Source organism: Bos grunniens, chromosome X (genome assembly GCF_055505025.1).
Source record: "Bos grunniens cultivar Pamir isolate PY7600 chromosome X, Bosgru_T2T1.0, whole genome shotgun sequence".
NCBI lineage: Eukaryota > Metazoa > Chordata > Mammalia > Artiodactyla > Bovidae > Bos > Bos grunniens.
In genome coordinates, this window is record NC_141194.1 from 75,534,194 (window position 1) to 75,547,961 (window position 13,768).

Genomic DNA, 13,768 nt, shown 5'->3' on the forward strand with positions numbered 1-13,768 from the left:
TGCCAAGAGAATGCACTGCTCAGAGCAAACACCCTCTTCCAACAACACAAGACACGACTCTACATATGAAGATCACTAGATGGTGAATACTGATATAAAATTGATTATATTCTTTGTAGCTGAAGATGGAGAAGCTCTATGCAGTCAACAAAAACAAGACCGGGAGCCAACTGTGGCTCAGATCATGAAAACTGCAAATGGTCATATTAGCAATTCAAAATTAAATTAAAGAATGTAGGGAATATCACTAGGATATTCAGGTATGACCTAAATCACATCCTTTGTGAATATGCAGTGGAAGTGGGAAAAAAAAAAAAGAAAAAAGATTCCAGGAATGAGATCTGATAGAGTGCCTGAAGAAATACGGATGGATGTTTATAACATTGTATAGGAAGTGGTGATCAAAACCATCCTGAAGAAAAATAAATTCAAAGAGGCAAAATGGTTATCTGAGGAGGCCTTACAAATAGCTGAGAAAAGAAGAGAATGAAAGGCAAAGGAGAAAAAGAAAGATATACCCATCTGAATGCAGAGTTCCAGAGAAAGCAAGGAGAGAAAAGAAAGGCTTTTTAAGTGAACACTGTAAAGAAGTAGAAGAAAACAATAGAATGGGAAGGATTAGGGATCTCTTCAAGAAAATTAGAGCTATCAAGGGAACATCTTACGCAAATATGGGCACAATAAAGGACAGAAATGATACGGACCTAACAGAAGCAGAAGATATTAAGGAGAGGTGGCAAATATATACAGAATAGCTACACACAAAAAATATCTTAATGACCCAGATATTCACAATGGGGTGATCACTCATTTAGAGCCAAACATCCTAGAGTGTGAAGTCAAGTGGACTTTAGGAAGCATAACTACAAACAAAGTTAGTGGAGGTGATGGGATTTCAGCTGAGCTATTTCATATGCTAGAAGATGATGCTGTTACAGTGCTACACTCAATATATCAGCAGATTTGGAAAACTCAGGAGTGGCCCCAGGTCAGCAAATAGTCAGAGGAACCAGAGATAAAATTGCCAACGTCCACTGGATCATACATAAAGCTAAAGAATTCTAGAACAACATTTACTTCTGCTTCATTGACTACGTTAAAGCCTTTGTGTGGATCAGAGTAACTGGAAAATTCTGAAAGTGATGGGAATATCGGACCACATTACCTGCCTCCTGAGAAACTGTATGCAGATCAAGAAACTACAGTTAGAACTGGACATAAAAAAAGGGAACTGGTTCCAAATTTGGAAAGGTGTACATCAAGGCTGTATATTGTCACCCTGCTTATTTAACTTATACCCAGAGTACATCATGTGAAATGCCAGACTGGATGAAACACAAGCTGGAATCAAGATTGTGAGGAGAAATATCAAGAACATCAAATATGCAGACAATACGACCCTTAAGGCCAAAATGAAGAGGAACTAAAGAGCCTCTTGATGAAGATGAAAGAGGAGAATGAAAAGCTGGCTTAAAATCCAGCATTCAAAAAACCAATATCATGGCATATGGTCACTTCAAGGCAAATAGATGAAGAAATAATCTGAACAGTGACAGACTTTATTTTCTTGCACTCCAGAATCACTGCAGATGGTGACTATGGCCATGAATTTAAAAGATGCTTGCTCTTTGGAAGAAAAGCTGTAAAAAACCTAGACAGCATATTAAGAAACAGACATTACTTTGCCTACCAAGGTCTGTATAGTCAAAGCAATGTTTTTTCCTGTAGTCATGTACCGGTGTGAAAGTTGGACAGTAAAAAAGGCTGAGCACCAAATAATTGATCCCTTGGAACTATGGTGCTGGAGAAGACTCTTGAGAGTCCTTGAACAGCAAGGATATCAAATCAGTCAATCTTAAAGGAAATCAACAATGAATAGTCATTGAAAGGACTGATGCTGAAGCTTCAATACTTAAGTCACTTGATGCGAAGAACTGACTCATTGAAAAAGACCCTGATGCTGGGAAGGATTAATGGCAAGAGGAGAAGGGGATGACAGAGGATGAGATGGTTGGATGGTATCACCAATTCAATGGACATGACTTTAAGTAAACTCCACGAGATAGTGAAGGAGAGGGAAGCCTAGCATGCTTCAGTCCATGGGGTCGTGAAGAGTCAGTCAAGACTGAGTGGCTGAACAACAATAAATTGTCTATTGTAACTTCTTGTTTTTCATTTCTACTTTTATTGATTTTTAGTTCTCACTCTCGTTTTCCTGATGAACCTAAATAAAGGTCAATCAATCTTCCTCTCCTCAAAGAATCAGCTTTTTTTTGAGGTTTTATTGAGGTTTGCTTTCATTTTCTTCTTCTCTACTTAATTATACTTGCTCTGATCTTTGTGATTTATTTCATTCTACTCACTTTGGGCCTTTTTTTTTTTTAACATTGAGTTTTTATTGTTCTTTCTGTAATAGCTTTCAATGTAAGTTTAGGTTGTTTATTTCAGCTTATTCTTTTTCTTGAGTTAGGAATGTATCACTGTTAACTTCCATCTTTTGCTGTGCCCCATAGGGTTTTGGATTGTTTTAGCATCATTGTCTTTTGTCTCTAGATATATATTTTTAAATTTCCTCTCTAATTTTCAGTGATCCATTGATTCTTTAGTAATGTATTGTTTAGCCTCCATGTGCATGTGCCAGGAAATACAGTCCTTTTTTTTTTCATATTTTGTCCAGAAAGTACTACCATTGAAAGAAAACCATTCTGACAGAGTTCTAACAATGATTGTACTAAGCAGAACAGCTTTTTACATTCTCCCTCTCTGATGTGTCTTTAGAAGTCATCCTGACATTCTTCAGCCTTGACTATTATCTATGGGAATGTTAAGGGATCGTGCAACTTATCACTTCAATTCATTACGGTGTTACTTTTTATTACCCTTTATAGTAAGCCATTAATTTTCCATTATCGGTTTTTTCTTCTTTATTTACCAAGAATAAAATAGGGCTGTGGAGAGAAAAGACATTCATTAAAATTCTTGCATTGTAAATTTGAAACCAGCGTTAATCCTTTTTTATGCAAGATGAGAAACATATTAAGTAGCCATTTATGTTAGGGGCTCTACTTGCAGTTAACCAATATTCATAATTATATCTTGCATTGTCATAGTAAACTACGAATGGAAGCCAGAGTTTTCAGTAAAATTTAAAGAGTGATAGAGGTTGTTCATGCCTTGATTATTTTTACTTATCTCCAGGCAGCCATGAAATTAAAAGACGCTTACTCCTTGGAAGGAAAGTTATGACCAACCTAGATAGCATATTCAAAAGCAGAGACATTACTTTGCCAACAAAGGTTCGTCTAGTCAAGGCTATGGTTTTTCCTGTGGTCATGTATGGATGTGATATTTGGACTGTGAAGAAGGCTGAGTGCCGAAGAATTGATGCTTTTGAACTGTGGTGTTGGAGAAGACTCTTGAGAGTCCCTTGGACTGCAAGGAGATCCAACCAGTCCATTCTGAAGGAGATCAGCCCTGGGATTTCTTTGGAAGGAATGATGCTAAAGCTGAAACTCCAGTACTTTGGCCACCTCATGCGAAGAGTTGACTCATTGGAAAAGACTCTGTTGCTAGGAGGGATTGCGGGCAGGAGGAGAAGGGGACAACAGAGGATGAGATGGCTGGATGGCATCACTGACTCGATGGACGTGAGTTTGAGTGAACTCCGGGAGTTGGTGATGGACAGGGAGGCCTGGCGTGCTGCGATTCATGGGGTTGCAAAGAGTCGGACATGACTGAGCGACTGATCTGATCTGATCTGAGGCCACTGTTCTGTATGTAGCAAGTTGTAAAATATATTGTAACCCGTATGTTGACAAAAAGAGTGTTGTGGGGTGAGAAGAATGATGAAAGTGACATAAAAGGATATCATTTCAAAATTAACCAAAAGGAAGTCAAAACACAAAAGATGTGCCATAAAGTCATGCAGCCATGCCAGGATGTGTGTGTATGTGTGCCTGTGTATACAAGTCAATGATTTTACCAAAACTTCACTTTTCTAGACAACACTCACTGTCTTTATATTTCATTATCTTTCCATTATACTATTCTTCTGAGCAATAAATAAAATTTCTGAATAGTATTTTAACAATAACAAAAACAAAATTCACCAGAAGGTAAGTAAGTAAATATGTTCAAACAGTTATCCTAACAGTAATAGCAAAATCCATGCCATATTTTCTCCAGGATGAATTTATCCCATTACCCAAGCCCAGCAACCGTATAGTCATTTATCTTATGAAACAGGCAAATAAACATAATACTACAATACTCTTAGATATAATTACTAGTTGTAATTAGGATGCTGTACAAGGAAAATTGGTGGAATATTACTAAAACATATATATATATATATGTATTTTTTTTTTTTTAATCTCGTGGCTAAGTGGTAAAGAATCCGCCTGCCAGTGAAGGAGATGCAAGTTGAATCCTGGGGTTGGGAAGATCCCCTGGAGAAGGAAATAGCATGCCACTCCAGTATTCTTGCCTGGGAAATCCCATGGGCAGGGGAGCCTGGTGGGCTACAGTCCATGTGGTCACAAAAGAGTTGGACACAACTTAGTGACTAAACAACAACAGCAATAACAACAAATTTCTTTTAAGATCAATAAGATATAAATCGGGCACTTCCAAGACTTTGCTGCTCTATTTTATTAAATATAAATACCTGAAGTATTCAGAGGTCAGAATTTCAACTTCGCACAAAGTTGTACTTAATGTCCTCTAATAGCTGTGGCTTCCTGGAACCAACAACTTGCAGTTTTGTAAGGGAGATTTGTTTCTTCTTGCTTTCCCCACTCCTTACTTCTCAGTTTGTTCACTGGTTTCTAATCTCTCCAGAATTAAAGTAGAGGTAAGAGAGTGAGAGGCTAGGGCTGGGAAGGGAAAGAGTCCAGGAAAGCTCTTACTTAATTAGCACTGTCACTTGCCTTTATGCTTTCCAGTCTGCCTGATGTTTATTGAAGTTATTCTGTGTACACTGTTAAAGGGATTTGCAAATTGTGAAAAATGTTCCCATACTCTTAAAGAGTTGATAATTAAATTTAGAAAAGAAGGCCTTATAGCCTAATTAGGAAAATAAGATATACAAGGAAATGAAAGGATCAGATGAGGTTCTGTTTTGTTTTATCTACTAACACTGCCCAACTATAGGTTTATCAAATGAAGAAACAACTTAATACTATCTCACTACTGTTCCTTGTCCCATTCCTAATACAATCATGAAAGTTTAGCTTCCATTCTTTTCTTCCAGCCTGCCCCCATTTTCTTTTCCCCATCCATGTGGTCAAATATAAGGATTCAGATGTGCAATGATCTGCAAAAGAATTTGTGTGGGAAGATAGTCATACTCTTGTGTAAAGAAGGCTAAAATTATCCATAAGATTTCACATATAAAATTTGAATGCAATTGGATTCTGAAAACTGGAAAAAGTTTAATTAGAGGTGAAGGTAGGGGTACTACAATCAAAGGAATCAATATGAAGATAAAATGAGGTTTTATTTTCTCCCATTCTGAGGGTTGTCTTTTCACCTTGATTATAGTTTCCTTTGCTGTGCAAAAGCTTTTAAGTTTAATTAGGTCCCACTTATTTACTTTTGGTTTTATTTCTGTTACTCTAGGAGGTGGGTCATAGAGGAACTTGCTTTGATTTATGTCACTGAGTGTTCTGCCTATGTTTTCTTCTAAGAGTTTTATAGTTTCAGGTCTTATATTTAGGTCTTTAATCCATTCTGAGTTTATCTTTGTGTGTGGTGTTAGGAAGTGTTTTAATTTCATTCTTTTACATGTAGCTATCCATTTTCCCAGCACCATTTATTGAAGAGACTGTATTTGCCCCATTGTATATTCTTGCCTCCTTTGTCAAAAATAAGGTACACATATGTGCATGGATTTACTTCTGGGCTTTCTCTCTTGTTCCATTGGTCTATATTTCTGTTTTTGTGCCAGTACCATGCTATCTTGATGACTGTAGCTTTGTAGTATAATCTGAAGTCAGGAAAATAATAGCAAATGAAGCCACTGTCAAACAATTAATTTCCAAAATATACAAGCAGCTCATACAACTCCATACCAGAAAAATAAACAACCCAATCAAAAAGTGGGAAAAAGACCTAAACAGACATTTCTCCAAAGAAGACATACAGATGGCTAACAAAGACATGAAAAGATGCTCAACATCACTCGTTATTATGCAAATCAAAACTACAATGAGATAATACCTCACACCAGTCAGGATGGCCATCATCAAAAAGTCCACAAACAATAAGTGCTGGAGAGGGTGTGGAGAAAAGAGCTGTGCAACAGCTCTTGCACTGTTGGTGGGAATGAAAATTGATACAGCTGCTATAGAAGATGGTATGGAGGGAGATTCCTTAGAAAACTAGGAATAAAACTAGCATATGACTCAGCAATCCCACTCCTAGGCATATACCCTGAGGAAACCAAAATAGAAAAAGACACATGTATCCCATTATTCATTACAGCACTATTTACAATACCTAGAACATGGAAGCAACCTAGATGTCCATCAACAGGTGAATGCATAAAGAAGTTGTGGTACATATATGCAATGGAACATTACTCAGCCATACAAAGGAACACATTTGAGTCTGTTCTAAGGAAGTGGATGAACCTAGAACCTATTATACCCAGTGAAGTAAGTCAGAAAGAGAAAGATAAATATCATATTCTAACACATATATACGGGATCTAGAAAAAATGATATTGAATAATTTAATTACAGGGCAGCAGTGGAGAAACAGGCATAGAGAATAGACTTATGGATATGGGGAGAGGGGAGGAGAGGGTGAGATGTATGGAAAGAGTAACGTGGAAACTTACATTACCAAATGTAAAATAGATAGCTAATGGGAATTTGCTCTATGGTTCAGGAAACTCAAACAGGGGCTCTGTATCAACCTGGAGGGATGGGATAGGAAGGGAGATGGGAGGGAGGTTCAAAAGGCAGGGGATATATGTATACCTATGGCTGATTCATGTTGAGGTTTGACAGAAAACAACAAAATTCTGTAAAGCAATTATCCTTCAATTTAAAAATAAATAAATAAAAAGAATGAGCTTGATTCATTGGTATAACAATTAAGACACTGGCTGGCTGAAGGATGAAGTTCTGGTTTGGAGTGAATTTAATTCATTTAGTAAACATTTAATGAACATCTACTGTATACCGGTTATAAGATTTAGGTAAAAGAGATACAAAGAGAATAAAGACGTGGTCCTTGCCCCTTTGGACCTCAACTCTTATATGTTGTAACAGGCTCAATTTCCCAATCTCAAAATGAAGAGATTGGAGTAGATGTTGTTTAAGACAATATCCAACTTATATATTATCTGATTCCTCTTTTAAAAAATCAACCTAGGCAAGTATGTATGACTTATGACATATTTATAGCTTTACATTTTAAATATATATATATCAAATTGAAGTATTTACTGGGGATAAAATACACATTTGGTACCAGCATGAATATGGATTTTTATCTATAAGTTTTTTCAGGTCATTAAAATTGTAAGAGATTTTGCTCTTTAACCATTTAAATCACTGTGTTTTTCCATGACCCTCTAACCTAAAACCAATGTTATACTTAATTATTTTAAATATTCTTTGGAAAAGTTTGAGAATTGCTTTTATGCCCACGTACTCATCAGTGATAAATATTTATGTAGTTCTACTATATATACTTAGAATTGCGCTAAGTGATGGAGATTCATGTGTGTATGTGTGTATACAGTACACACACACACATATATGGTGGCTTAGCCACTAAGCCGTGTCTGACACTTGCAACTCTGTGGACTGCAGCCTGCTGGGCTCTTCGGTCCATGGACTTCTCAGGCAAGAATACTGGAGTGGGTTTGCCATTTCCTTCTCCAGGGGATTTTCCCGACCCAGGAATTGAACCTGGGTCTCCTGCATTGCAGGCAGATTCTTTACCAACTGAGCTACGAGGGAAGCCCATATAAACTCATGGATGGGAACATATGCTCTTGTAACCATCCATGAATTTTATTAATAGGTAAAAAGGTAGTTTATCAGCTCCTATTTATAATTCTTTTTTTTCTTAACTTAAGGTTTTCATTTCCCTTCTTAACTCTTACTAATATTTTAGAATCAAATTCCATATATTAAATCTGTTAAGATAAAATTCAGCAGAGTAAATTTTAAAGATCTTATTGGCTTTATTCTTTCTAAGACATTAGACAAATTCATCGTAAGATTTGTTTATTCATTAGCATTCCATAACAGTAGATAACACGAACTTACCTAATAAACCTCAGAAGAATAAAAGATGTATGTAAAAATTATTTTTCATGTTGACAACTGTAAAGACACATCTATTTTAATTAATAAATCTGGGCTTCCCAGGTGGTGCTAGAGGTATAGAACCTGCCTGCCAATGCAACAGAAATAAGAGACACAGGTCAGTCCCTGAGTGGGGAAGATCCTGTGGAGAAGGGCATGGCCACCCTCTCCAGTATTCTTAGCTGGAGAATCCGATGGAGAGAGGAGCCTTGTTGGCTACACAGTCCATAGTGTCACACAGAGTCGGACATGACTGAAGCCACTTAGCACACACACACACACACAAGCCAGTCTTGATACTGAGTATTTTCCCAGGCCACATGAACTTGAAGCATTTGGGTTTATTTCTAATATATTCCTGAGAATTTTATGACTGCTTAATTTGTATAAGCTCTTACTGTTCTTTGAATTAATTGAACATAGCTCTTTTATAAGTTAATTTGGCAATACCATTACGAGTCAGAAGAATATTTCACATTACAGCATACATATACAGACACACATGGGCTTCCCCAGTGGCTTAGTGGCAAAGAATCTGACTGCAGTGCAGGAGACATGGGTTCAATACCTGGGTCGGGAAGATCCCCTGAAAGTGGGCATAGCAACCCACTCCAGTATTCTTTCTTAGAGAATCCCATAGACAGAAGAGCCTGGAGGGCTATAGTCCATAGGGTCACAAAGAGTCAGATACAACTGGAGGGCTATAGTCCATAGAGTCAAAAAGAGTCAGACACGACTGAAGTGACTTGAGCATACATGCATACAGACACACATAAATAAGCAAGCACAAGCTGAGATCTTATAGCTTTTATTTTAATGTTTTCAGCCGTTATGTCAGTACCTGCTCAAATGGCTAAAGCTTTTTAAAAGCTCTTATTTTGGAGAAGACACTTAAGATTTTTTTGTATCTTGTAAAGTAATCTTATGGAAGCGGTGAACTAGATTTGGGGCAAGGAAACCTCTGTAGCAGTTATATATATATTGCTACAGAGGTTATATATATATATATATATATATATATATATCAGTTCAGTCAGGCATGTCTGACTATTTGTGACCCCATGGACTTCAGCACACCAGGCTTCCCTGTCAATCACCAACTGCTGGGGCTTGCTCAAACTCATGTGCATTGAGTTGGTGATGCGATCCAACCATCTCATCCTCTGTAGTTCCCTTCTCCTCCTGCCTTCAATCTCTCCGAGCTTCAGGGTCTTTTCCAGGGAGTTAGTTCTTCAGATCAGGTGGCCAAAGTATTGGAGTTTCAGCTTCAGCATCAGTCTTCCAATGAATATTCAGTACTGATTTCCTTTAGGATTGACGGGTGTGATCTCCTTGCTGTCCAAGGGACTCAAGAGTCTTCCCAAAAACTACAGTTCAAAAACATCAATTCATTCAGTTCATTTCAGTTCAGTCACTCAGTTGTGTCCACCTTTTTGCAACCCCATGAACCGCAGCACGCCAGGCCGCCCTGTTCACCACCAACTCCCAGAGTTCACCCAAACCCATGTCCATTGAGTCAGTGATGCCATCCAACCATCTCATCCTCTGTCCCCTTCTCCTCCTGCCTTCAATCTTTCCCAGCATCAGGGTCTTTTCAAATGAGTCAGCAATGCTCATCAGGTGGCCAAAGTACTGGAGTTTCAGCTTCAGCATCAGTCCCTCCAATGAACACCCAGGACTGATCTTCTTTAGGATGAACTGGATGGATCTCCTTGCAGTCCAAGGGGCTCTCAAGAGTCTTCTCCAACACCACAGTTCAAAAGCATCAATTATTTGGCACTCAGCTTTCTTTATAGTCCAACTCTCACGTCCATACATGACCACTGGAAAAACCATAGCCTTGACTAGACGGACCTTTGTTGGCAAAGTAATGTCTCTGCTTTTTAATATGCTGTCTAGGTTGGTCATAACTTTCCTTCCAAGGAGTAAGCGTCTTTTAATTTCATGGCTGCAATCACCATCTGCAGTGGTTTTGAAGCCCAGAAAAATAAAGTCAGCCACTATTTCCACTGTTTCCCCATCTATTTGCCATGAAGTGATGGGACCAGTTGCCATGATCTTTGTTTTCTGAATGTTGAGCTTTAAGCCAACTTTTTCACTCTCCTCTTTCACTTTCATCAAGAGGCTCTTTAGTTCTTCTTCACTTTCTGCCATAAGGGTGGTGTCATCTGCATATCTGAGGTTATTGATATTTCTCCTGGCAATCTTGATTCCAGTTTGTGCTTCCTTCAGCCCAGCGTTTTTCATGATTTATTCTGCATATAAGTTAAATAAGCAGGGTGACAATATACAGCCTTGACATACTCCTTTTCCTATTTGGAACCAGTCTGTTGTTCCATGTCCAGTTCTAACTGTTGCTTCCAGACCTGCATACAGGTTTCTCAAGAGGCAGGTCAGGTGGTCTGGTATTCCCATCTCTTTCAGAATTTTCCACATTTTATTGTGATCCACACAGTCAAAGGCTTTGGTATAGTCAATAAAGCAGAAATAGATATTTTTCTGGAACTCTCTTGCTTTTTTGATGATCCAGCAGATGTTGGCAATTTGATCTCTGGTTCCTCTGCCTTTTCTAAATCCAGCTTGAATGTCTGGAAGTTCTCTGTTCATGTACTGTTGAAGCTTAGCTTGGAGAATTTTGAGAATTGAATTGAAAGAAATGAAATGAAGTCACTCAGTTGTGTTTGACTCTGCGTCCCCATGGACTGTAGCCTACCAGGCTCCTCCGTCCATGGGATTTTCCAGGCAAGAGTACTGCAGTGGGTTGCCATTTCCTTCTCCAGGGGATCTTTCTGACCCAGGGATCAAACCCAGGTCTCCTGCATTGTAGGCTGACGCTTTACCATCTGAGCCACCAGAGTAGTCTTTGCTGGTATGTGAGATGAGTGCAATTGTTCAGTAGTTTGAACATTCTTTGACATTGCCTTTCTTTGGGACTGGAATGAAAACTGATCTTTTCCAGTCCTGTGGCCACTGCTGAGTTTTCAAATTTTCTGGCATATTGAGTGTGCCACTTTAACAGCATCATCTTTTAAGAATTTGCAATAGCTTAGCTGGAATTCTATCACATCAAATAGCTTTGTTCATAGTGATGCTTCCTAAGGCCCACTTGACTTCACATTCCCAGATGTCTGACTCTATTTGAGTGATCACACCACTGTGGTTATCTGGGTCATTAAGATCTTTTTTGTATAGTTCTTCTTTGTATTCTTGCCACCTCTTTTTAATATCTTCTGTTTCTTTAGGTCCATACTATTTCTGTCTTTTATCATGCCCATCTTTGCATGAAATATCCCCTTGGTATCTCTAATTTTCTTGAAAAGATATCTAGTCTTTCCCATTTTATTGTTTTCCTCTATTTCTTTGCATTGATCTAAACATAGGGAGGCTTTCTTGTCTCTTCTTGCTGTTCTTTGAAACTCTGCTTTCAGATGGGTATATTTTTCCTTTCCTCCTTTGCCTTTCACTTTTCTCAGCTATCTGTAAGACTTCCTCAGATAATCATTTTGCCTTTTTTTCATTTCTTTTTTTTTCAGGATGATTTTGATCACCACCGCCTGTACAGTGTTATGAACATCCATCCATAGTTCTTCAGTCACTCTGCCCATGAGATCTAATCCCTTGAATCTATTTGCCACTTCCACTGTATAATTTTAAGGAATTTGATTCAGGTCATACCTGAATGGCCTATAGGTTTTCCCTATGTTCTTCAATTTAAGTCTGAATTTTTGCAATAAGGAGTTCATAATCTGAGCCACAGTCAGCTCCTGGTCTTTTTTTGTGCTGACTGTATAGAGCTTCTCTATCTTCGGCTGAAAATATTATAATCAATCAGATTTCGGTATTGAACATCTGGTGATGCCCATGTGTAGAGTCGTCTCTTGTGCTGTTGGAAGAGGGGGTTTGCTATTCTGGGTGATAGCTAACTTTTTCTTAGGTTTTCTGCCTTTTCCAAAATTTCCATGAATATGTGTACTTTTTCAGGAATAAATTGACCTTTTTTATCTCGTTTTATTTCTCACTCATCTGCACTTTGCCCATACGACAATTGAGAGGACCTAAAAAATTAAGTCCAGTTTTATGCTTTGATAATACACAGTTAACTCACTCTGCAAACATATAAGTATATTTTTCATCTTTTGGTGAGTCATGTTGTATCTCTCTCTGAATACAAATAGGAATATATATGTACATGCATATATATTATATATTCATTTTTTAAACCTGAAAATTATGTCAATTACATGTTAGAACTGAAATAGTGATGCTGATATGATTTTCATATATTTTTTCTTTTCTAGTGCAAGGGTGTGACTAAAATATATCATTACATAATTGCTCTGCCACCTGATCTTACAGAACTGGAAACACAAATTGCAGAAGTTATTACCCCTGAAAAGAAGTCATGTAATGTGCAAGTGGTAAGCAATTTTTAAGAAAAGATTTACCATTAAACTAAATTATTTAGTGAAGATTTGTAAATATCTATCAAATTCTCTCTAATTTAACACAGAAGTGGGTATTATGGTTTTTTTTTGGTTTCCTTTTAATGTCTCTAAATATATAGTTGATACTTGAACAACACTGGAATTAGGGGTACCAACCCTCCATGCAGTCAAAAACCCACATATAACTTTGCAGTCTGTTCTCTATATCTACAGTCTCACATTCATAGATTCAAACAACCATGGATAGTGTGGTACTGTAGTGCTTATATACTGAAAAAATGATTGCACATAGGTGAACCTGTGCAGTTCAAACCCATGTTCAACGGTCAACTGTATACAGTATATAAGATGATGTGATCATGTCTGGCTTTTCAGTATAGTCATTATGCTAATTTTAGGTGACTTTATTATATACCATTGAATTTATATATCATGATTTATTTAATCATTCAATTGTCATTGGATTATTTAGAATGTTGCCATTTTCATGTGTTAAAAGTAAAACTGATATAATGGTCTTTTAAAGTATAATGTATTTTAACCATTCAAATAATATATTTGAATATATTTATATGATTCTGATAATAATAACAGAATATACTGTTGTCTTCCCTGGAAGCTCAGCTTATAGAGAATCTGCCTACAATGCAGAGAGACCCTGCTTTAATTCCTGGGTCAGGAAGATCCACTGGAGAATGGATAGGCTACCCATGCCAATATTCTTGGGTTTCCTTAGTGGCTCAGACAATAAGGAATCCACCTGTAATGCGGGAGACCTGAGTTGGGAAGATAACCTGACAAAGGGAATGGCTACCCACTCCAGCATTCTTGCCTGGAGAGTCCCCATGGACAGAGGAGCCTGGCAGGCTACAGTCCATGCGATTGCAAAGAGTCAGACACAGCTGAGTAACTTTCAGTTTCACTTTCACAATTGTTTTAGGATTAATTGTATTGTTAAGTTACTTACCAGAAGAATTCTATCAAACTAAACCCTGTATT

At 37.6% G+C, this 13,768-nt stretch overlaps 1 protein-coding gene across 7 annotated transcripts in view; it reads left to right on the forward strand.

The window, feature by feature from the left end:
- Positions 1 to 13,768, forward strand: part of LOC147340723 (uncharacterized) — a 467,968-nt gene that overhangs the window by 225,280 nt on the left and 228,920 nt on the right. For all 7 annotated transcript variants that reach the window (XM_086386242.1, XM_086386239.1, XM_086386241.1 and 4 more), the window contains one exon: positions 12,623 to 12,742. In XM_086386242.1, coding sequence (XP_086242368.1) covers positions 12,623 to 12,742 — 120 coding nt within the window. The remainder of the gene's footprint in view (positions 1 to 12,622; positions 12,743 to 13,768) is intronic.